Genomic DNA, 25,337 nt, shown 5'->3' on the forward strand with positions numbered 1-25,337 from the left:
GCCTGGGCTTGGCCCCAGTGGACATAAGAGAAAAGATGACTGCCAGAGCCCCCAGGAGGGTGGGAGGCTTGCTGTTGCCAGATCCACCCACGTGGATCACAATGAGTGCATGAGGTCATGGAATGTTAAAGATGAAATGAAAGTGGGTCCTAAGTCATAAAGTCGCAGGTGGGTGGGCATCCTTTTGACAGGGCTCCCAGGAGTAGAGCTATACCTCTCTCCCTGATGATCCTGGGAAGGAGCTACATCTCCCAGACAGAGTTGGGGTCAAGTCCAGGCATATCCCACCAAAGCCCACTCTCCCCAGGGCTTGCTGGGATGGAAGGATAACTACAGGCCCCCCTGGGATTTGTCTAGGTGAGGGCAGGGTACACAAAGTTTGAAACAGAGGTGAATGGACAGGTGTGCTTGTTAGGGAAGAAGCAGAAAGGTGGCAAGAAGCTGGCAGCAGTCCCTGAGAGGGCCCTGGCACCATGGACAATGATGAACTTCTTGAGCCTGAGACTAAAGGTGAAAAGGCATCCCATTTCTCACCACTCAGGCCCTTCCGGCTGCCTCAGTGTAATGCCCGGTGACCACATGGACCTTAAAGCCCCCTTCCCTCCTTTCCTGGGACCCTCTAGAATTGGGTGATGCATTACATTGACTTGGCTCAGGGCTTGCCAAATAGAGAGTGAGAGAGTTGGATGAAATGCTGTGCTGGAATTGGCTCATACCAGCTCTGGCTGATTTTAATTTTCATTCTGTGAGTTGATCAATGTCATGCTGGCAGTTGGAAATTAGCCATGTTTGGAATATTTGCACCACTTGAATTGGCTAACACTACAAATCAGGATTGTTTTTTCCTGGAGAGCCAGTTAAACATTACCAACATTCCACTGGTTGGATGGAATCCTAAAATTACTGATCTGATGAGGATATTAAGGCATCATTTTTTGATGGCTGTGTTTGATGGTTAAGCTGATGTATGTCTTCTGTCAGACCACTGTTACTTCCACCCCTTATCATGCAGACTTTGTCTTAGAGGCTGGAAAATAAATGTTGGAGCTTGGGTCTATGGACAAAAGCTGAGAAAGACACAGACCTATGTGGACTCATTAGTAACCCCACTATCAGAACCTGGGTGGTCAGAACTTGGGACCCCTGGCACCAGTGCTCAGCCCACCCAAAGAGGAGTTTGGTTAAATTCAGACAGGCCACCTGGTGGTGCAGCATGGCCTCCCCAAACCATTGCATCCTGCCGATGTGGGAGGTCTAGTTCTAGACATTTGTGTGTAACTTTCAGGAGTCCAGGGCTGGTTCCAGAACAATATCCCAATGGCAGAAAAATCATATCTAGCAAGTGCAGGGGACTGATGTGAAAGAAGCCCAGGACACATATATTTAATCAATTTCAACCCTAGGGAGATTTTGCAAGCCCTTCCTTCCTTCTGCATGGTCATAAATTTGGATTGGAAGGAAGAGAAACTAGGTCAAAATCTTGGGAATCAAGTTATCCCTTGCTCCCTGGGACTGCTCCTGTTCCACTTATATTGTGTTTGACCCAAGTCACCTGCCCTGCTCCTTGCCCTCCCCAGCATCATCCATGCCTGCCATTGAGGATGCTTCAGCATCACACACATCCTTTCCCTGAAAGAGTACAGCAGACCCTGAACCCCACCCAAACCAATAGAATGGAAAAGAAGGAGCAAAGATCCAACGTCCAAGGCAGGCTCAACACAGGGGATGGGGCAGGAGCAAGTCTCCAGAGAACACAAGGCAGGTTTAGCCCAAGATGATTTAGGTAGGAGGCAGCTCTGCGTCAGGGAAGGAGGGCTTATAGAGCGGAGTCCCTCCTGGCAGGGTTGACGCTCACTGCAGTTCCTTGGCACCTTGAGCTATGTGCGGTTGGGGGACAAAGGCTACAGCCAGGACCCAGGTCACAGACAGAATCACAAAACAGAGGCATAGGGCGGCCAGTGGTGGGCTCCACCTGAAAGGCTGGCAGGTTTCCTCTCCAGAATCAAGGAGATGAATTTTTCTTCCAGATGACAGCGACACTGTATCAGCCCCGCAGAGCAGTGACGAAACACTCTACTGTGAGGCTGAAGACTCCGCAGCTGTCGAGAAAGAGAAACCAGCTCGGGAGAGCTCAGAAACAGACCTTGAGATTGAAGGTGAGCGTTGGCCTTTGGAGGGTGGAGGGTCGCTTGCTTCCTTCCTCAGAGGCTGGAGAGACCTGGTTTCCCCAGATGGCCGTGGCTCTGTCCGGCAGGACATGCCTTGGAGGGAATGCAGCAGAACCGCCTGAGCTCAATTTTATGCCACACCCTTCTCCAGTCTGGCCCAGTGGCAGCAACCGCTGCTGCCCCATGCTCATGATCGGCCTGGTGAGCAGAGGGATCGTGCTGGCTTGTTGAAAGCTGGACCAAGAGATGAACGGGGATTTCCGGTGTTCTGGATGTTTCCACATGTGGCATCTTATGTCACTTTTGCAATCATCCCAGGAGGTAGACATTCCCTGTCTTTCACAAAGGAGGAAACTGAGGTTTAGGAAGATTGTGAGTTGTCCAAGGCCACCAAGAGCTCGCCGGTGTCCGTTTATCCCGTGTTCGCCCCACCTTGTCGATCTGTCTTCCATATTCCATATTCCAGGAGCTCCTGGAGTGGTTGTGGACCATCTTGCATCCTGGTAACTTTCCTCTACTGACATTAGAGTTATTTCCCCTATTTGAGAGCCCCATATTTTCCGTCAATGAATCCAAGCATGCCTGGGTGTGGGGAGTGGGTGTTGGCTGGGCTGGAGAAAAGACTCCTTTATTGCAAACAACATCTCCACCCTTTCCTCCCTCCTAGTTTCCTCAAGGCCATGATGGCCCCGCTTGATGGGTTAGCCTCATACTTCCCCGGGCTGAGGCAACCCAGGGACCCTTTCTCTCCTGTGTTCAGGCACTGGGTGGTGGGCCATGATCAGAGGCAGCAGAAATGGAGGGCAGGTTGTTCTGCCAAATTCAGCTGTGTCGCTCGGCCTACAACTGCACACTCAGCACAGACCTCCTGCCTGTCACCTACTGGCGATCCTCGTGTTCCTTTTCTAGCTCCTTTTCTTCTTCAAGGTTGCCGCTGTTGTTGCTTTCAACACCGAATTTTACCAGGTAGAAGGGGTGGCAGATAGAAACACAGGATGTTTTGTCCCAGACTCCTGCTTCTATCTGGAGATAATTGGTTTCCCCAGTCGGCCATGGCTCTGCCTGGCGGGATGTGCTGTGGAGGGAATGCAGCAGAGATGTCTGTGCTCAATTTTATGCTAAATATTCTGCATTACCCAGGATAGCCCCTCACAACAGAGAATTATCCAACTCAATTGTCTAGTTTGCCGAGGGTGGAAAGACCTGATCTACAACCATCCCGAGGAGCAGGCCAGTTTGTTGCTGTGCCTGCAAAATCAGCTTCCTTGCAGAGATGTCCTTTCACCAACAAAGCTCTCATTGTCCGCCTTAGAAATGTTTGGGGTGGGTTGGCCAAAGGCCCAGGGATCTGAAGGAAAAACAGATGCTGGCTTAGACCCGCCTGCTCATGGGAAGCCCTGCGTCGATGGAGTTTGCTTAATAAGGACGCGGCTGTGGGGCATCCAGAATCGAGGGAGGGCCACCGCCCAGTGAGCATGAGCCAGGCTGGTCTAAAGCCCAAAGAACGAAGGCCCCTAAGAGGCTGGAACGGAGAGGTAAAGCCGCCACTCTGTTTGCCGGTTTAAGCACTGATCAGCTGTGTGTCTGTCATTAGTAAAGCAGGGGTGGACAGTCCTTTTTGTGGGGAAAGTGACATGCAAGTCTCTGAAAGAAGCAAACCCACTCAAATGCAAGTGTGTTTGTTTCCGACTGATCTGGGGGTCTCTCCATCTTGTACTGATTTGCCACCTTCGGAAGCCCACTCTGTCCTACTTGGGCTTTTTCTAGTTGGTACTTCTCTACATCTTTCATGAAACTTTGATTATGGCTCACATTTTAACAGTGGGAGTGAAACAGAAACTACAGTGGAGGCTCCCTCCCTCAACCATCACAAACCCCAGCTTTTTGTCTGGTTGGCCCTTCAGGGCTGTCTGGAGGTAGGGAAGGGTGTGATCACACCTCCCTGTGGCCAGTCACTGGATGCAGCCAACCTGGGAAGGTGGGGGTGGGGCACACTGTACCTCCTCAGTAGCTTGGGGCCAAAAACCAGAGGCCTTCTCTCTAACCCAAAGGGAGACATCCATATGAGGCTTTCTGGAGTTAGGGTCTCCCACCACTGGCTGATTTTCCAATTAAAGCTGGAACATAGGGACAGACCCTCAGACAGAGGAGACACCAGTCAGAATCGAATGTGGTCTGGGATAGCAGGGAGATAAGGCAACGGTAGAAGAGAAACTCCACTTCATCCACCTGCATCTTTTTCTGCAGATACCGATAAACTTTTCACCACCGGACAAAGGGAGCTGTACCTAGAGGCCTGCAAACTGGTGGGCGTTGTGCCTGTCTCCTACTTCCTCCGGAACATGGAGGGGTCCTACGTGAACCTCAATCACCACGGGCTGGGCCCCAACGGCACGAAGGCTATTGCTATAGCCCTGGTGGTGAGCATGCCAGCAGGGGCTCGTGAAGCCTGGCAGAGGTGGGGGCTTGACAGGGTGCTGGGTCCAAGAGTCAGAGAGCCCCTCCATGGGACCCTGAATTGCAACCTCTACACCCACCTTGCCCTAGGCTCTGCCTGACTGCCGGCTGATTTACCCAACTGGCATGGACACCCCGTTAGCTCTTGGGAAGGAGGCTCCTAGAGACCCGAATCTTGAAAATCTATGCTCTTTCCTATTCAGGATGCAAAAGCACCAGCCTGTAGGCCCTGGAAAAGTGACCGGTCTGGGCTTCGACCCAAATGCTCATGCGAGAACACAGCACAAAACGTCAGCCACCTGGGTCTCGGTTCCAAAGTTCACCTTTGCCATAAATGGGTTCACTACTGAGCCATTCCATTTGATGCCTGCCCTTTGCAATATTATATGCAGTTCTTCAAGATCTCACTGGAGAGTGGATCATGTTCTCCCACAGGAATAATGTTCTCTCTCGTTGGCATGAGCGAACAAGGACTTGACCTTGAACTCCCCATAACTTTCTATAGTTATAATTCATTGTATACAAAACTGACTCTCATCACAGGAAAACACAAAATTTAACGAGTGTGTGTCAGCACAACACTGTTCACTTAGGACAGTAAAGAAAAAGCTCGATTTTGTTTTTTAAAGCACTCACTTTTGGAACTCTAACTGCATTTGCACTGAGCACATACGCATTAAGAAATTACATGACGTGAGACTGGGCTGCTCTCTGGGGAGGGAGAGGAAAGGGAGGGAAGAGCAGAGAAAGAACAAAGCCATCTTGAAATTCATGGAGCGTTGAAAGACTGATTAATGAACTGTTAGAGATGTGCCATCACCTCGTAGCTCCATGGAAGAAAATGGATAATAATGAAATTCTCTCAGGATTCGGGCCACTTGTCTCTGAGTAACAGCAGTTTCTGGTTAGGGGGAGTTTTTCTTCTCCGATTCTCTGTAGCGCTCATTTGACAATTAATCATTGTGACATTCTGGTGGACTGAACTCTTCTTTATCTTGGGTACTGTTTAGCTTCTAACTTAGAGGAAGAACACCCTGTAGGCCAGAAGACAATTCATGGAGGCCCTGGGGGACCATTCTGCATCACAATAGCTCACACTATCACAATTTCACCTTGCCTGGAGCGAGAGCCCCTACCACTTGCTACTTCTTTCACTGCTTTGAAAATGCTCAAACCCAAAGATGCATCTGTTCTCTATGCCTTTCTGCACAGGGAATGAAGCGGGGAAGGAAAGGACAAAAGTTCTGGGTAGAGCTAACCCCAGTCCCTCATGCTGCAATGCCAGTCATTTCCACCTGTCTTGCTTCTTGTGGAAATGCAGACTAGCCTGCATATAGACATTTATTTAACATTTACGTTCAGCTCCTTCTTAACAGCCTTGAGGCAGCATCCTGGCTATAAGAGGGAACCAGGTAAGCCTTAAGCCTAAGCTAGAAGAAAGGCCTCTGACGGAAACAGTCATCATAAATGCTTTCTGCTTAAATATCCTTATTAAATGTATCACGTTCTCCTCAGTCTTGGAGTAGTTTCACAGTCCTCTCTCCTCGAGGCTAAATAATTAAAATCTACTCAGCTCAACCTGTGCCTCATCCTTTTCAGGGCTTTATTTTTAGTTCCTCTTCTAAATCCCCCTCGAAACCCTTTTAGGGGAGGTGCCCAGAATAAGCACATCGTCCTAGCAAAACTGACTGGGATGGCTCGTCCCCTGTGCTAGTCTCCTGTTCCTATCCACTCTTCCAGAATTGCTAGCCTGCATCTCTGTACCCTCTGACATGACAAGGACGTTCAGGAGAGGTCATGGGTTCCGGGCAAGGGCAGGGAACTGACTGCAACCACCTCTGTCTTTCTCCCCTCCCCTGGTGGTGGCTGAAGTCCAACACGACTGTTCTCACGCTGGAGCTGGCAGACAACTCTATCATGGAGGAGGGCATCCTGAGCCTGGTGGAGATGCTACAAGAGAACTACTACCTCCAGGAGATGGTACTGTGCCCTGCTCTGCCAGTTCCTACCACCACGCCTGGGGTCTCAGAACTCTCTTGAGACAAGCCAGAACCCCTGCCAGAGCCCAGACCAGCCTTCAGGCTTTCTGCAGTCAATCCGGGGGCTCCTCTCCCCTAGAGGTGACATCTCAGAGGAGAGCCACACGTAAGAGCTTAGCCAGGGACACTGTGTTCCCTGTGACTCTAGGAAACCCTAAGAAACCATTTTTGTCTGGACCTCATAAGCCCCTAACTGAACTTACTTCTTTAGTGTTGCCTGAAAGTTAACTTTCTTAAAGAAAATAAAGACACGAAATAATTTCATAAAACACAACGTGCCTGGGGACAGATGATGGTGATGGTTGCCCAACAGTGGGAGTGTACTTAAGACTACTAAACTGTACACTTAAAAAGGGTTCAGATGGTAAATGTGTTATGTCTATTTTACTACAATTTTAAAATTTAAAAAACAGAAGAGCAAAGGCAATGAAGATAATTATGGCTGGTTTATAGAAAGTCCCTCCCACTAGCCTGAAAGGACAATGTCCATTTGTCTCCTTCCTTCCGGGCAGTGATGCAGGCTTTGTGAACCAATGAAGGGAATTACAATGATTGCTTACTCTAAACTCATTTTTCAATTGCTTCATGCAAAATCCTGCAAATAAAACTGTCTTGGATTTTCCAAAAAAAAAAAAAAAAAGGCTTATCCAAAATACCAAGGCTAAACTGGGGAGGTAGGGAGAGAAAACTGAGACTAGCCCAAGGGCCTCACCCTGAGGCCTTAGGAAAGCTAGTGTTCCTGTCTTCTTCTCCCCTTTGTACCACCTTAACCCCTCCCCTCCTTTCCTCCCAGCCCTGTTCTCCCCATCCCACCCCACCCCCTCAGTGCCAGCCTCAAATAAGAACCCTCATCATTTATTTGTTAAAGAGGGTCCTTTGGTGGGTTTTTTTCATAATACATAAATGTTCTCTTGCCTTTTAGAATATTTCTGACAATAATCTTGGTTTGGAGGGGGCCAGAATCCTCTCAGAGTTTCTCCAGAATGACACCTCTTCCATCTTTAGTCTTCAGCTCTCAGGTGAGCCCTTGGAGGAGGAGGGAGAGGTCATTGGGAATGAAAGAGAGAAAAGGGTCAGAGCAGAGATACTGAGGGTCTAATTGAACCATACCAGGTCCTGCTGATTTCAGAGACCAGAACACTGCGTCGACACCCAGCTAGACTCTTCCAGCCATCCTCACCCCCTCTCCACTGCCACACTGACTTCCCAGCTGCCCTGGACAAGCAACTTCTGATTCCCTTCGCAACAGTCCTACCTCTGCTTGAAAGTCTACACCCCAGATACCTGCATGACTCACTCTCACCCTTCGTTCACGTCTCTGCTCATGGGTCATCTCCTTAGAGGGACTTATCTGACCTATCAAAGCAGCACCTCTCCATCACCACCATTCCCCATCCTGTTTCCCTTCCTGGTTTTTCTTAACAGCACTTACTACCTGACCCCCTATTGTATGACTAATTTTTAGTTTATTGTGTCTCTCTCAGAAAAAAATGGTCACTTGAGAATTCTAGTACCCAGAGCCCTGCCCTCACTCAGGTTTGTGGTTTGAATTTATACTATCAGCAGGGTCCTTGAACCCCTATGGCAAGAATTGAACATAAAAAGTAGTCCTATGCTGATAACACCTTGGGACATGCAATAGAAACAAATATAAACTTCTTTGGAGGAACTCCAAGCTGTTTGGGATTCCCACAGATGAAGCTCCATTAAAGATGGGCTCACAATCCAAAATTGCAAAACAAGGAAACAAAACACCATGAGAGTTGTTAGACTCAACAAGTGGCAGCATGGGGCCCTCAAGAACTTCAGGAAATAGAATTATCCTATATAAACTATAAATTAAGTGACCATAAAATTTATATTCCAAACTTCACAGAAGCACTCTTAACTGAAACTTTCAGTAAACAGATAACTTGCACCCAACTATAAACCAAGTTTGATGTGAGTAAGAACATAAAAATAAAACATACAAGAACAAATCACTACTTTTAATAGGCCTCCCCAAAATAGAACTTCTAGAAATAGAAAATATGTAATTATTGAAATTAAAAACTCAATGGATAAATTCAACAGCAAATTAGATACAGTGAATAAAATTAATGATCTGGCAAACAGATAAGAGGATATTTTATCTCTCTTTGCAGTATAGAAAAATAAAGATACAGAGAATATCAAAGATAAAAGGAATACAAAAGAATGAAGAGACTCAGTATAGCTGATAGATGTTCCAGAATAAGAGAATGGGTGAACAACAATATTTGAATAAATAATAGCTGACATGTTTCCTAATAGATAAATCCTCAGACACAGGAATCCTAGTAAGTCCTAAGTATGGTAAGTAAAAAGAAATCCACACCTGAATCTGTCATAGAAAAAGCACCTAAGATAAAAAGATCTTAGAAGTATCCAGAGAGAAAATACAGAACTAGAGTTTATGTATTTTTAATATAAATGTTATTACATGTTAGATATTATTCTCCAATTTCTCTTTTTTCCCTGTAAGTATATCTTGAATTTCCTTCTATGGCAGGGCCAATAGATTTATCTAGTGCTTTTGAACTCCTGGGTAGTATTTCATGGTGTAGATATAGCATAAATTGTCTAATATTCTGCAATTTGAAGGGGAATGCATTTAGGTCATTTCCAGTTTTGCAATCCTTCAAATAATTTTTAAAGAATTTTCATATCCATGCATCTTTTGAGTGCATGTTGTAGTATTTCTAGATAGGCACCCAGAAGCAGAATTACCCAATATAAAGATATTTTTATGAAGTTAAAAATAAATTTCCAAATTTCTTTTAAGAAGGTTACCAGGTCAAGGTTCCATGAGTGGAATATCTGTTTCTCCTGTATCTTCACCAGAAGGGTTATTAGCAAGTTGTTTGTGAACCAGATGGTCAAGCATGTTGAAGTTATAGTACTTGGGTTCAAATCCCAGCTTTGGCTCTGTGCAAGTTATTAAGCCCTTCTGTGTTTCACTTTTCTCATTTATAAACTATGGACAACTACGTTACCTACCTCAGACAGTTATTGTGACAATTAAGTTAATTAAAGCCTGAAACACCTAGAACACTACCTAAGACACCAAGTATTCAATAAGTGTTCACCACTATTATTATCTTTATTACATTCCCACGTTACTATTGAAAAATAGAACATCTTTTCAGATGCTTGTTTTTGTTTAAATTTCTTCTTCTAAGAAATGGTCAATTGTTACATGAGATTGTTTGCACTACTGAGTATTAGGCTCTCTTTATATAATACAGACACTCATACTTGCATGTTACACGTAGCTTTCTTTATGGTGTTTTCTTATATGGAATTTGCATATTTACATTGTCAAGTTCATCAGTCTTTTTCTTTTACGGATTTGATTTTTGTAGTCCTACTTAAAAACTTGTTTCCTACTTCAGATTATAAAAATATTTTCTTTTATTTTTTTCAAATATTTTTGTAATTTTGTTTTTTTGCATGTGTATCGTCAGTATATCTGGAACTTATTTTTGTTCATGGCATTAGGTATGAATCAAACATTCTATTTCCAAAAGTCATAGCCAGGTGCCCAAGCATCATTAATTGAATAATCTATCCTTTACTGACCAATTTGAACGTCATCTTACCATATATTAAATTCCCATATAAATATTGGTCCCTTTCTAGACTCTCTATCCCGTTTCATTAATCTGTCTATTTCTATGTGAACACTATACTATTTTAATATTTGTCTAGAATATTAAAATTATAATATCCTATATGTTAGAATATAATTAGTTGTTATTTATAAAATATATCAAGTATATAATATTTAATATATTAGTTATATAATTGTATGATATGCTATAATATGTTTTGTATTTGAGCGGACAAAGTCTGACCTCTTTTTTAAAATAATCTTGGCTATGCTTCTATAGTTTCTCCTCTGGTTGAATTTTAGAATCATTTTGTCAAGTTCCATTTTAAAAAATTGGGATTTTGGTTGGAGTTATATTTAATATTCTAGATCAATTTAGGAAAGAATTGACATATTTAAAATATTAAATGTCTTCACTTAAAAACTGGTTTCTTCATGCCATTTTTATGTTCTTCAATACAGTTTTATAGTTTTAGTTTATTACAAGTCTTGCATATTTCATATTAATTTTACATCTAAGTCTTTCGTCAGTTTATTCCTATGAGAATAGAATGTTTTTTCTATTACACTTTCTAATTACTTATTACTGGTATATTTGAGAGCTATTAATTTTTGTACCTTGATCCTATTACCTAGTCACTTTACTGAATTATCTTATTCTAACATTTTGCTAATTTTCTTGAATAATTTAGGCAGGTGTTCATGTCTGCAAATAATGGAAGTTTTTGTCTCTTCTTTCCAGTATTTATAGCTCCTAGAGTTTTTGGTGTTTTTTTTTTTTTTTGGTTGTATTAGCTAAGACCTCTAATATAATATTAATTCAGAAAGCTTTGTAAAAATACCCATTTCCCAGCCCTATCCCAAGCTGCTGAATCAGAATCTTTAGGGAAAGGGCTCTAAGACTCTGTGTTTATCAAACTTCCTAAATGATTCTCTTAGAGCTACTGCACTGTTGGTAACCACTGATAGAAACTGATAGATAACAATCTGAATAACTCATTACCTAATTTTATACATTGATTAGATTATCATCTCATTGGAACTAGAAACAAAGACTTATTTGTGTTTCAGTGGATTCAATCATTTATTCATTCACTCAGTGAAGATTTATTGAGCACCTGTTATGTGCCAAAAACTATTTAGGTGCTAGAGACACAGAGATGATCAAGAGTTCAAAGGAGAAATTTGGGGAAAAGAGCCTGTGCCATTTATTCCCCAGAAATCCCTGAGGTTTTGGATTGCTTAGGAGGGCCGGGGCTAGGAGAAGATAAGGGAAACACCTCAGCCACAAAGCTTAAGGGGCAACACGAAACTCAATAACCACGCAGATAACATCATAATGCAATATTTTAAAAAGCCAAAATTAATGCAAAAACAATTCCATGATGAAAAAAATTAACACTTTAAATAAAAAACAGGATCTAACAGGGACATATTGGGGTGAGGTGACTAAGACCTGGCCATGCAAGTACAGGGTCAGAACCAGCCTTTATTTAAAATTTTTAAATTTGGCTCATCATAGATATTTTTGCATTGATTTTGATTTTAAAATATTTTATTGAGATGGTCATCATGGTTACTGAGTTTTTCGTCACCTCTTAGGTATTGCATGCACAGCAAGTGCCTCATTCGTCCCTCTAGTCCCAACCCCGCTGCTTAGACTTGGATTAGCATTTTTATAATGTTACAGACTGTAGGCACTGGGCTAGGGGTTGATGCAGCCAGTGGATGCACGGGGTATGGTGTACTGACTCCTGGAACTCCCTGGACAGTCACGGCAGAGAGAGAGGGGAAGGAACGTTAAAGAGATGGTAATTAGTGCCCCTTTTTCCCCCGGTGTTCTTCTGTGCCCATACATTGGCTTTAAATATGTGCCACCTTTTCTATGTCTGATTGTTCCAAAAGCAAGAGACTGGCAGGGCCAGGAGGGGAAGGGAGCCTTAGTCTGGAGACCGTTGCTAATGCCCGCCTTCATTCACTACAGGAAACAACTTCAAGGAAGAATCCGCAGAGCTGTTCTGCCAAGCTCTGTCGGTAAGAAGCAAGGGCTGGGAGCAGCCAGCACTGTGAGAGATGTCCCTGGGAGCTGGGTGGCTCTGGGCATAGGGAAGTGAGGCCACTTGCTTACTTTAGGGAGCTGGTGAGCGTTGGGACTCTGCTGATCCTATCAAAAACTGAAGCAACTGGTAGGACTGGTTGGACGGTGCTAAATTCTCCCAGCAGTCATCAACCGTTCAACAGAAAATGAACAAGAAATTGTCCTCAGTCTAAGAACACTAGCCTACATAATGTTTGGTGTACGGGAGCCATCAAACTGAGATAAGTGAGGTATTTGCAGTCACATAGAAGACAAAAGTGACCTCTTTCTCCACTGTTTCTTTCATAGGCTAATTACAGAATTAAGACGCTGGATCTCAGTCACAACCAATTCTCTGACAAGGCAGGAGAGTACCTGGGACAGATGCTGGGTGAGTCTGTCAGAGGGAGGGAAGGGACCAGCACAGGAAAGGGACTTGGGGTATGATTGCTGGTCAGAGCTGCATCTCCTGTTCTTTGTTGTTACTGAAAGTTCTGATTAGAAAAGTGATGTAAACAACACTTGAAATACTTTTTAAACGGAGCAAACACCTGAATGTGGGAAGTAAAACTTTAAAATGATTAGAAGAACATGTAGAGAAATAACTTGCTGACTTCAGTGGATTATTAAACACGTACAGTGGGCAGAAACTGTAACAAAAACAATTCATTTACTTGACAACAATAAGTTTAAAACTTGTATAGGATAAAAGACATTATGGGGCAATGATGAAGGCAAGCAACAGATGTGTGCAGCATTTGTATGATATAAAAGATGACTGTTCAGAATATTGAGAAAAGATCCTATTGATCAATTAAGCAGTGATAAATACTCCCACTAAAACAATGATCAAGACATATGGACGTTGACAAAAGAAAGTCACATGCCCAAACTCTTTAGTAATTAGAAAAATGCAAAATAAAACAACAAAAAGCTCTTATAGGCATGTAGATGTATTTAAACCATGTGTCAAGATGAGACCATCCAGGCAAGGAGTGCAGATAGACTTGAGTAAGTGGCCATCACACTTACCCCTGGGTCACTCCAACATTTTAAGGGGTCGCAGTGGAGGCGGAGAAGCTGGAGAGGGAGTGGTGAGTCAAATAGGAGGGAAAGTGAGTTATCAAGGAGCCATGTGAGGGAGTATTTCAAGAAGGGGGAAGTGGTCAGCTAGGTCCAGTACTTCTTAGAGGTCAGGTAAGATGAAGATAGAAAAGTGACTTAGCAACGTGGAAATAATTGGTGGCCTTGACAGGTGCTGTGTTCATAAAGTGGGTGAGTATGGAAACCCAACTGGAATGAGTTGAGTTGAAAATGGGATGCAAAGAAGTGGAAATGGGCACATTAGCCACTCCAGAAGCTCCACTGAGTCAAGGCTGGAACAGAAAGACAGGTGGCTTAGAGTCCAGGAAGGTTTTTAAGGATGGAAAAGGCTGACAGAAAGAAAAGAAGAAGAAATTGATGATGTAGAAGGAGGAGATAATTAGAGGAGCCAAGTCCCTGAAAAGGCTGGAGGCAATGGCATCCAGAACAGAAATGGAGGGGACACCTCCGAGAGCAGGAGGGACTGATCCATCACTGAAAGAGGGAGGAGGCCAAGCGTGGCGTGGGGGCAGGTGGGTTGGCAGAGCGCATGCTGGGAGGGTGAAGCTCCCCTGCCTCACTGCTGCCGTTTTCTCAGTGAAGTAGACTCTCTGTCTTCAGCAGAGAGTCAGGTGCAGGCCGACAGACTCAAAGGGAGGATATAAGTATAAAACAGCATTTAGGAAGGGAGCAGCAAAGTGTAAAAGAATTGTTGGGCAGTTTGAGTCTCCATTTGAAAACTAATTTTTAAACATTTTAAAACTCAATTTTAAAACATAAATTTAAAATGAGACAGACTATCTTCTGTGTGATACGGTTACCATCATAGTATATTTGCAACTTTTAAAAATGTGTATTATACGGGGGAGGATGTAGCTCAGTAGTAGAGGGCATGCCTAGCATGCACAAGGTCCTGGGTTCAATCCCCAGCACCTCCTGTTAAATAATTAAACCAAATTACCTCCTCCCCCCACAAAAAAAATGTGTATTATTATTAAAGCTACCAAGTATCAAATGATTACTCTAGGACAGACATCACGCTAGGCTTTTCACATCCATCCTCACAAAAACCCTTGTACAGGTTAACACGTCCCTTTGACAGATGAGAAAATATAAGTAATCTGCCCAGGGTCACACAGCTAGTAAGTGTTGAGGACAGAATTAAAAATAAAATTAAAATTTTGTGGCCATTTAAGAGATGAAGGCATGCAGTATAATTTAAGTGAGGGGCTTGGCAGAGAAGAGGGAAGAGAAGTAAGAAAAGAATGAAGGAGACAGGGAGGGAGAGAGAATGAAGGCAGGAGAAAAGTTTGTCCTCAAAATAATAGAAGGTGTTGTGCCCTTTACTGGAAGTCTGTCCTGGTGGTTGACGCAAGAGAGACATCAGTACAGAGTGCTCTGTCCACAGAAAGTAAAATAGAATAAGACATTTTTTCTGGGCCTGAGGGTTGGAGGCGATTCCTCCCACTCAGCTAAGAGGGCTTTAGTCTCTCCTTCCAACGGTGTCCTCAGCACATGCGCCCTCCCCAGATAAAAATGACAACAATAACGCGTCTAAATAGGTTGCCTTCCCAACCCTGCGTAGCATGTGGGCCAAAGCAGCTTTAAGTTTAAAAAGAGGTACAATTCCTGTGCAAACTCGACTTCTAGACAAGTCTGAGGCCTCCCCTCTTCCACCTGATTTTGTCCCTGGATGGAAATTCGGGGGCCACCATTTCCCATAGGTCTCCATGGAAAAGACATCATGTGATACAACACGCCAAGCCCCTCACAGTCGCCCTATATAAATACAACCCCTGTTTCCTGTGCTATCTCCATCTTCTTTAATGGTTGTGTAATTTTCCACCAGATGGATATTTATATGCTCCACCTTTCCCCTGTGAGTCTCAAACCTTACGTTTATAGGTGACGCCATGGTAAATGTTTACAAGCACAAAGCTCTTCCCATATCCTGTACTGTCTCCTTAGAAAGAGTCGCAGAGGGTGATATTGCTGTGTGATAAACATATTTCAATAGGAAACTCTCTGGGACCAGATAGTATTTGCAGAATAGACTATACCGTTTGCTGGCCACCTGCAATATATGAGTATTTTACTACATCGTTGCCAGCATTGGGAATCCTTTTGTGATTTTAGGTTTAAATGAGTAACTGACAAATTATTACCTCGGTGTTTTGCTCTGCATGAGGATGGAGCGATCCTTACCCCCAGTGTTGTGGGTGTCTGCCAGCTCTGAGAGTGGGTTCTCTGGGGGTGTGGGGGTTGCTGAGATGACTCCCTCCCTCCCTCAGCCTTCAACATAGGGCTCCAGTCTCTGGATCTGAGCTGGAATCACCTCCACAGCCGGGGAGCAGTGGCCTTGTGCAGTGGCCTCCGGGTAAGGCACTCTGGGAGTGGTGTGTTGAGCGGGGCGAGAACGGCCAGGACCTCCCGTCTGCCACCTTGAACCTCTTCCCTGTAGTCACCGTGGATGAGGGCAGACTGAGCTCTCATCAAGTGATCATCACATTGTTAGTCTACCTCCCACAACTCCTGGATGCACATTATTATTTAGTCTAGATCCTACCTGGGTAAATTCACCCTGCCAGGGTCTAGTTGGCATCTCTGGGGGTCCTTCAAGAGGGCAGTTTAACTAGACGTTAGGAAAGGACCTGAGCCAAAAGGGAATGAGCCTCAAGAGTACTTGAGATTCTGAGCCCAGCTGGGATGGATCTGGAAAGATCTGGTGGATCGCTCTTCTGGGGACCACTGAGCACCCAGTCTGGATGCCAGCAGGGGGTAAAAATCGGGACCCCTTGGCTGGATGGGTTGCAGGCAAGCTTGGTGCCGTTGCTGTCCTCCCCTCTCCCTACAGGTTAACACGGCCCTGAAGAAACTGAATCTCTCTATGAACAGCTTTGGAAACGAGGGGGCTTCAGCCCTAGGGGAGGTCCTCAGACTCAACAACCGCCTGGCCCACCTGGACGTCAGCAGCAACAACATCAGCAACGAAGGGCTCTCCAAGATCAGCAGAGGGCTGGAGGCGAATGAGAGCCTCAGAGTTCTGAAGGTGAGGTGGTTACCTGAGCTGGGCACGGGACGCCTGGTGTTGTGTATGTGTGCGTGCGCGTGTGTGTGTGATGTCTGTGCATCCATGTGTGTGTTCATGCATCCGTGTGTGTATATCTGTGTGTGTCTGTGCATCCATATGTGTGTGTGCTCCCACATTTGAGCAGGCATGTATGTGTCTGTGTGTGTTGTGGTTGGGGCAGCAGAACGATGGGGCTGAGTGTTGCTGCAGGGAAAATCTACCTTGTGCTTTACATGTGTGGAAATCCTTGGCCATCTTCCTGCTATAAATCCAGTGTCACCCTCTGCTCTCACCAGGTGCGTGGTCTTCCTTCCTCCCATCTGGATCTCCTCCAGATTCTTTCCACACTGCAGTGGCCAGAGTGTGCGTTTTGAGCATAAACCTGCCTTCCATCCACACCCCAATCTGCTCTCCTCCCACTTAAACCTTCCACAACTGCCATTGCTCAAATCCAGTTCTCTCACCCCATGTACTTCTCCAGCCTCGGTTTACCACCTGCTCTCCTTTGCGCTCCGGCCACGGCCTCAGGGTCTTCTTTCATCCCCTTTCCCACCAAAGCTTTGCCCAAGCTGCTTCCTCCCCCGCTGTTCCCTCCACAGGCCTCAGAGCACAGCTGGAGCAGCGATTCCTCAGGGACATGCCGGGACCTGTAGACCCTGTCCCCCTTCACCCAGAACTCACCTGAGTCTTTCCTTACACTCTCATTTGGGTGACTTTGACTATCTGTCACCATCTATGCGAAAGCTCCATGAGAACAAAGACGTGTTTGGTTTTGCCCGTTATTATTATACTCCTGGTACCCAGAGAGTCCTGGGCGTGTAGTAGATGCCCAATGAATATTAAGTGGATGAATGAATACCTATTTCATTTTTAATTTATCTGCTTATAGAAGCTAATTTATAACATAGAAGCTCTTGGGAAGTTGGGAAACACATGAAAGATGAGGACTTCTGTTAACAAGTCCCCTTTCTGGGGCTCCTAACACAAGCCAGGTCCCATTTCAAGCGATTTGCCTCCTAACTGCCCAATCTTACAAAGCAGGCTCCATTAGCCCCACTTGTCAGATGAGAAAACTGAGGCTGCATGACTTGTTAGGCCATGCAGCTAGCAAGGGGCAGGGAGAGGTCAGCTCTACCTGGCTTTCTACTGCAGCTCCAGCTCCCACAAGATGTGGGGGTGACTCCGAGGGGACCACAGACACAGGAGTGTTGGAAGAAGAATGGGAGGTAGGAACCAGTGACAATGAGCTGGCTTTCAAGAGGACAAGCACCTGAGAGCTGCTGAGGTGACAAGAGAGAGTCAGATTCCAACCAGGGGAGGGAGGGTGGTGACAGCAGACCAGACCAGGTGCCATCTATGATGGGGGAGCAGAGAGTCCGGCCTGGCTGGAAGTGCACCAGGTGTAACTCAGAGAAGAGGGACTGACCTAACCTGCAAAGGGTTCAGCCTCAGTGTCCAATGAAGCCAAGGAAAGTTCAGAGAATCTGAATCTTAAAAAGGCTAACAACCTGCCTCAGCAAAATGGCATCAGGGGTTGTCTCTGGTTAGCGAGATACAGGCGATTTTAACATTTTTCCCTACCTCTTTTTAAATTTTTCTGCATTTACCACATACTTTATCTTCATCTTAATATATTTTAGCTTTTAAAAATGTTTTAAAGATGAAAGGAAAAAAGCTTAAAATGTAACTCTTAGTTGGACCAGAAGTGGAAGACTTAATCAATTTGCCACTGGAATTATCTCTTGTTCACAGCCAGCCCCACCCAGCCCTCCTTTCCCTGACCTTGGAAAAATAAGGAATTCTCTCCAGAAATGAGTCAAACAAGAGTCTAGTTGCTAAGCCCTTTGAGGGCAGGGCTCCAGGCTGATTTTTCTCACTGGAGTATGTCAGAGTCTGGGAAATGCCAGAAACATACTAGATATTCAATAAAGGTTCAGCCTGCCTCGTCAGGAAACCATCAGCGGAGAGCCTTCAGTAGTAACAACTCACATTCACTGGCTGCTTACTATGCGCCGTGTTCTGTCTCTTTTAATGGAGGTACTGGGGATTGAACCCAGGACCTCGTGCACGCTAAGCATGCGCTCTAGCACTGAGCTATTTCCCTCCCTTTGCCATGCTCTCTTTTGAATGCTTTGCTTGATGTCATTTATTGACTCTGCAGAGCAGCCCTCAGCAATAGGTACATGGTGGTCAGGGAATTAACTCAAGGCCAGAAAGCTGGTAAGCAGAGCCCCTGGGCTGCGTGCTCCCTGCTGTTTGCCTCTACACCACATCTCAGTGGCTCCCAGTGCCGTTGGGATAATGTCCTGAGTACTTAGCTAAACCCTCAGGGTCCTGTGTGATCCCACCCATCACAGCCTGTGGCCTTGCTCTCTCTGCATCTGCTCATGAAACATTTCCTTTTGCTCAAACACCTCTGCACCTTTGCACTCACCCACCCGGGTCGTCTTTGGTTCATCTTATTCCCTCCTCTGGTCCTGCCCACCTTCTGCATACCTAACTAATCCCCATTAGTCCTGCAAGGCTTAGCTCAAGTGTCCCCTCCACCATATGGGATGCCCCTTTCCCCTTGCTCCTCCAGTACCAGTGGGTACCTCTGTCACTGCCATCATCGCCCTCTGATGTCATTTGCTTGTTTGTCTGTGTCCCTGTCTAGAGTGTAAGCTGAGGGCAGAGATCTTGTCATGTCTGCCTGTGCTTCCCTCAGTGCTTAACCCAGTGACTGGCACATGGCAGGCCCAAGAGATGTTATTTTGGATGGATGCATGCATGGATGAGCAGTGAGATGGACAAGTGGATGGATGACTGGACAAACAGACAGACAGGGAGATGGGTGCTTACAGAGAAGTGTGGGAGGAAGACAGAGACTGTGATTTGGTGGGAAGAAATGTAAGTGGTGCTCTGAGCCAGCCTCTCCTGTCCCCATCTCTGCCTGCTCCTGTCTCGCCCCTCCTTCCACAGCTTTTCCTGAACCCTATAAGTATGGATGGGGCTGTTTTACTGATCCTGTCCATCAAGAAGAACCCCAAATCCAAGATGGAAGACATTGACATTTCCGTAAGTGATCAAATGGTAGTCACTCACACCAGGTGGCAAGCCAGTTACCACGGCCGCGGTGTCTTGGGTGCCAATAGCTCTAGCCCTCAGGGCCCTCATACAAATGCTCCAAGAAAAGATCATTCCTTTTGGAATAGAGCTCTGCCCCCTCCAGGGGTCCTTTCTGTAGGAGTAGCCATTTGGTCAATAACATCACAGTGTGAAACGATTTACCAGATTCTGGGACCCAGGATCTGTGCCCCCGGAGAGGGCCTGAGGGCAGAGAGGAGGAGTATCAGAAATAAAGGCAGAGGGTCCCCAGAGCAGAGTTGTCTACTGTCAGCTTTGCCAGTGGATGGCTTTGAATCTTAGAATGCTTCCAGAACCACAGGATTTTTAGTCAGAGTATTAAAACACGTACAAACTTGTGTTTCCATGTCATGACTCAGCCTACTCTACCCAGAGTAGCATTTGAGGGTAAAACAAAAAACTGTGATGGAGGAGGGGAGCCTGAGATGATGACTTCACTCCACCAGGTGCTCTTGCCTGAATCATCCTAGAGCTGGTGCTCACAGTATCCTCTGCTCATCTACTATTCTATACTCTTTTTTTAAATTCCAAAGCAATTTTATAGATGCCAGCTCATTCGATCCTACTCCGGGGGGTAGGTAGAGTGTATTTGTGACCTAGGACCACCAGAGCAAAGTACACAAACCAGGGGGCTTTAATGATAGAAATGTATTGTTTCCCAGTTCTGGAAGCGAGAAGTCCAAGGCCAAGGTATTGGTAGGGGTGGTTCCTCCAGAGGACTGTGAGGAAAAATGTGTTCCATGCTCCTATCCCCACTTCTGGTAGTCTGCTGGCAATCTTTGCTGTTCAGTCTTTTGCTCTGCCTATAGAAACATCACCCTAATTTCTGCCTTCAGCCTCAGATGGCATTCTCCCTGTGTGCATGTCTATGTCTGTGTCCATATGTCCCCTTTTTATAAGACCACCACTCATATCCGATTGGGGTGAATGTCTCCGTTTTAACTTGATCATCAGCAAAGACCCTGTTTCCCAATCGTCACAATCACAGGTACTGGGGGGTTAGGACTTCAGCATCTTTTGTGTGGGGGGGGATAAAATTGAACCCATAACAAGTACTTTTCCTCATTTTCCCATTTTACATGTAAGGAGACTGAAACAGAGAGGTTAGGTCACTTGCCCAGGACCACAAAGCAAGTGAGAAACACAGCAAGGAGTAGACCCAGGGCTTCTTCCTTCTACTGTAGCGTTCTGTAAAGGTACAGTGTTAAAGTCCTTTTACATTTGTTTAATGCCACACAGATATAATGTTTGGTTAAGATTTTAATACCTTACAGTTCCATCAGTGATGATATTTTGAATTTGAGACCCAAGCTTCTTGGAATTTAATAAGTAAAATGTGGGCTTATATTTGCCACAGATCATAAAACATTGTAACAACATACCTGCTTTTCTTTTCAGTGTGTTCCCTCACCCCTTTCTCCTTGCCCTAGTCTCCTTCTTGTGTTCGTGGGTCTTCCCCTCCGAGCCCCTCTCCCCACCCTCATCCTGTAGCCATGACCTGCACCCCGTGATGCTGCCTTTGCCCCCACCCCGCCCTGCCTCTGAGTCTCAGCCACAGGTCCAGATTTTGTTAGCACTCAGTTTTCCCCCACCTGTAGTGCAGGTTGGAAGGTATGAACCCCAGCACCACCTTGGGGTGTCTGAGGGGGTGTTAGCAATGGTGCTGTTTAGCCCCAAGACGTCATAGAAAGCCCTGAGCTGAGCTCACCCTGCCACTCAACCAGCCTACCAGAGCAAATAGGTCTGAATGGGCGTTTTCCTTCCCTCTTGTTAACGATGCCACCAGAACTCTAAGTGGTGTTGGAATCCCTCCCTTGTAGATGCTTCTAGAACTTTCTCTAGAATATCTACAAAGGAGAGGGAGGAAGTCTTCAGCCTTTAAGCATGAGTTCGGTGCTTTGAAAAGGCAAAATGTTCTCAGAACCCCATCTGAGGAAGGAAGCAGGTCGATCACACTGATGGAGGCCAAGTTTGATCAAATGCAATTACACAGGACACGTGTTCTCCTGCAGCCTCTGCACCAGCTCTGAGGGCACTTCCACGAAGTGGGGGGGGGGGGTCCCAGTGCCTTTTGAGCTGTGACAGGTTTGCTGGAATGAGGGATGCTCTGCCCAGGCCCCTGCTCTGAAGACAGCACTGGTGCAGAAACAGGTTTCCATGCCTTTGTCTGGGGACCATTCTCACAACCCCACAGCAGTGTCCCATCTGTCACACCCAGACACCTATGCTTGACCTCCAAGAGCAGAGCTGAGCTGACAGTATGTGACAGGCCACCAGCGCCCAACTAGAACATCCAGTCAAAGTCACATGGGAAACTTACAAGTCAAACCACAAGCTCCAAAAAAGATGAACCATCCCCGTCTAGATGCAGCCAGCAGAACAAACTAGAAAAGACAGCACACAGACTTTGTTGGGGGAGGAGCTGCTGGTCTGGGAGGTGGCACCATGGCAGTGCCCTCCCCCTGACAGGTCCCTTCTCTCTCTGCTTCAGAACGTGCTGGTGTCTGAGCAGTTCGTGAAAATATTGGATGGAGTGTGCGCCGTCCACCCCCAACTGGACGTGATATACAAGGCAGTGCAAGGCCTCTCCACCAAGAAAACCCTCTTCACCTGGACGAGTCCCTTGAAACTGATCCAGGTGAGCCCTGCTTTCCTCTCAGAGCCCCCAGAGACCCCTGCAGAAAGCTGACCTTTGGCTCAGCTTTCCAGAGCCTCCCCTCCCCTGAGGGCGTCTGCACAAGCCTCTCTGGCAAGGAACGTCTCAGACGTGGAACGTTCCCTACGTCTGCCGGATCCCTCAGCAGTGCTTCCTGGCTGCCAGATGAAGCAGAAGGGGCTTGGAACAGGGTGGTTTCTACCATCCAGGCTCCTCCACTTGCTGCTGTTTGACCAAAGTGCCCTGTGCCTCAGTCTCCTCATCCGTAAAATGGGCATAATAATAGCACCCACCCCAACAGGGCTGCTGTGAAGATTAAAGTGTATAATATACGTGACGGGCTCAGAACAATGCCTGGCATATAATAAGCACACAATTAATGCAGGCTCTTTCTGATAGCTGGTAAGGATGCCAAGATGTCCTGACCTTATGCTGGCTTCAGCTAAAAAGGAACCCTCAAGTCTTCTATTCCAGTGGTCGTCTGACTCTGGCTCGAGTCTCAGATTATGTCTGGCTGCCACAGGAGGCAGATGTAACAGTGGAAATAAAAACTCAGAGGATATTAGAGCTGGAAGAGGGAGCGTTGGAGCTCCCCTGGTCTGATGGCCTCGCAGAGCAGCGACCAGCCCAGGCCTGGTGTTTGGAGCAGGTGGCGGGCATGCCGCAGGGCGCAAATAGGTTAGACCTGGGGCAGCAGGGATAGTTCCCTGCAAATGCAGGCTCTGCTGGGTATGTGCCCCCAGGCTGCTTCCTGCCCCTGGTTGTTCTGCTCTGTGCCTTCATTTCCAGAACTAAATAGAAGAGCTCTTGCATGAAAGTTATCATTGTATGACAAGTTCTAGAAGGCAAAGCGGCATCAAATATGTTACCAGTAAGATGACATCAGGTGGAAACAAGGGGAAACCTGTTTTGCAAGAAGAGCAGGAATGGAGTTATCTGATGCAAAGCGAGGGCCTCGCCCCCTTGTTTTAAAACAGTAGAGGAGAGGAATCGCAGAGGAGAGACCCAGCAGTAGTACAGTGTAAACCAGAGTCCTTCCTCTCTGGCACCCAACAATCTGCTTGGGAAGATGGCACAGATGCAGTAATTTCTAATAGAAAGTGTCAGATGAGAAATAATAAACAAGTGACAAAGGTAGCAAATGCAATCCAAAATAGAGGTCACGGCAGGACTGGGCACAGAAAAGGGTGCTTCCTGGCAGAGGTGGGGTTGGGCAAGGGCCCTGAAGAGCAGAAGGGATTCAGGTGAGAGGTCCTGGGAAGAGGATTCCTGCTGGCCAAGAAGCAGAGTGGGGGTCGCATGCTGTGCGTCTGGGGGATGGGAACCGAACCTCGTGGCTCCCGTCTCACAGGGACACCTGGGAGTTAAGGCTGCAGGGGGAGGCTGGGGATGGATGTGGCAGTCCTCGGGTTTTAAGCTGAGAGTGGGCTTTGATTCCACAGGGAGTAGGGAGCCAGTGAGTGTTGCTGAGCAGGGGGTATGGGGTGAATCCAGTAGGACAGAGGGATGATTTTTCTGGCAACAGGTGGGGAAATGAACTGACAGAGGTAAATATGAGAGTGGGGAAAACCAATGAGAACACGATTGTAGTATTCTCCATACAGAAGGATAACTTGGCTGAGAATGACAATGGAGGTGGAGGGGCAGACGTAGGAGATATCTTTACGGAGCAGCTCCAGTGAGTGTGTGTGTATGTGAGTATGTGTGTGTGTGTGCGCGCTGGGAGAAGGGAGGTCTGTGGGGAAAGGAGAGAGCCAACGACAACCCGTAGTCTTTAAAGAGATGGTAACATTGCCAGCAGGGAACTCCGGTGGGGAAAGGGGCCACCCCTCGCCCTGCCCCCCTCTCTGGCCTCATCTCTCCTGTTCTCCCCCTTCATCTGCCACATTTCCTTCTGCTGGATCTCTCCCTGTTCCTTTTTGCATCAGTTCTCTCTTACCTTTAACTCCAGATCCCTCCACCTGGAACAGCCTTCCTCCTGCCCTCTGTGTCTCACTCACTCCTCCTACTGTCTAGGTCTGCCCTCAGGAGTCACTTTTTCTTCGGGCAGCCCTTCCCACATTCCCTGGTCAGGAGTAAATGCCCTTAGCACGTGCTCCTGCAGCCCTTTGCCTCAGCCTCTCGCCACAGGACCCTAAACTACTTCAGGGCGGGAGCTACGTTGAGGCTTATCAGTAGCACCTACTGAAGTAATGGGCCCTTGTCCAAGTCAAGGTTCTTAGTTGCTGACCACAGAATCTACTCTACCTTGGTTGAGCCAGGAGGGATATATCACTGGAGATAGACCACAGAAACATTAGGAGGCTGAAGAAACAGACTCTAGGTTTAGAGTCCAGAAATGGCTCCCCAAACACCCCAGTTGGGTTGCCAGGATGGCTGCTGCTTCTGCCTCGATTGGGAATCACCCACTGAATCAAGAAGTCACCCCTACAGCTGCCGGCAGCCTGCTCTCTCCAAATCAGATGGGCCACATGCATGCCTCACCCACGGGCTTGGTGAAACCCATCCCATTGCAACCCCAGCTTTGGTTGGGAAATGCTGATTTTTAGTTTTCAGGCCTCTGTGTTACAGAGAGGTGTGGTATGAAGGAACGGGACTGGGTGTCGAGGGCTCAGCCACGCTCTCGGCCACAGCCCTCAGTGGCAGTTTGCAGAATTCAGCTGATTGAGGTTCACTCTGGACGTGCTGCTTTGTGGTACGGATGGGGTGTCAGCATGGACTTGGGAGCAGCTGTTAAGGAGGCAGCACTGGAAATGTAGGTTTGCAATTCACCCAGGAGTGAGGGGTGGGGTAGGCAGTGCACAGCAGAGAGGGAAATGGGGGGACAGAAGAGCAGGGTCCAGGCACTGACCCCTGAGGAGGTCCTCTGTGAGCAGGGGTGTCCACAGAAACATCTATCAATACAGCTGGGCCTTGCCCGTGGCCATTTGAGAGTGGGAGGAGAAGAGAAACAGAAAGATACTGAAAAGGGGCCCAAAAGATTATTTAATAATATTGGAAAGGAGTTCAGAATATATGAATACAGTGCAT

General features: G+C 46.5%; 1 protein-coding gene across 5 annotated transcripts in view; it reads left to right on the forward strand.

Annotated features, from left to right (window-relative positions):
- Positions 1–155: 155 nt before the first annotated feature.
- Positions 156–25,337, forward strand: part of LRRC74A (leucine rich repeat containing 74A) — a 30,584-nt gene continuing 5,402 nt past the window's right edge. For 3 of the 5 annotated variants that reach the window (XR_012073758.1, XR_012073759.1, XM_072963470.1), the window contains exons 1-12: positions 157–510; positions 2,028–2,156; positions 4,416–4,588; positions 6,498–6,605; positions 7,587–7,683; positions 8,957–8,998; positions 12,280–12,329; positions 12,682–12,763; positions 15,747–15,832; positions 16,310–16,504; positions 19,487–19,582; positions 22,143–22,289. Coding sequence is in view for 3 of the 5 variants with exons in the window: in XM_072963470.1 (XP_072819571.1) it covers positions 474–510; positions 2,028–2,156; positions 4,416–4,588; positions 6,498–6,605; positions 7,587–7,683; positions 8,957–8,998; positions 12,280–12,329; positions 12,682–12,763; positions 15,747–15,832; positions 16,310–16,504; positions 19,487–19,582; positions 22,143–22,289 (1,242 nt within the window). In the remaining 2 variants the exon portion in view is untranslated. Of the gene's footprint in view, positions 511–2,027; positions 2,157–4,415; positions 4,589–6,497; positions 6,606–7,586; positions 7,684–8,956; positions 8,999–12,279; positions 12,330–12,681; positions 12,764–15,746; positions 15,833–16,309; positions 16,505–19,486; positions 19,583–20,737; positions 20,848–22,142; positions 22,290–25,337 lie in introns of those variants that run through there. The other 2 variants (XM_072963472.1, XM_072963471.1) reach the window with 2 other exon arrangements.

Source organism: Vicugna pacos, chromosome 6 (genome assembly GCF_048564905.1).
Source record: "Vicugna pacos chromosome 6, VicPac4, whole genome shotgun sequence".
In the NCBI taxonomy this organism is placed as follows: Eukaryota; Metazoa; Chordata; class Mammalia; order Artiodactyla; family Camelidae; genus Vicugna; species Vicugna pacos.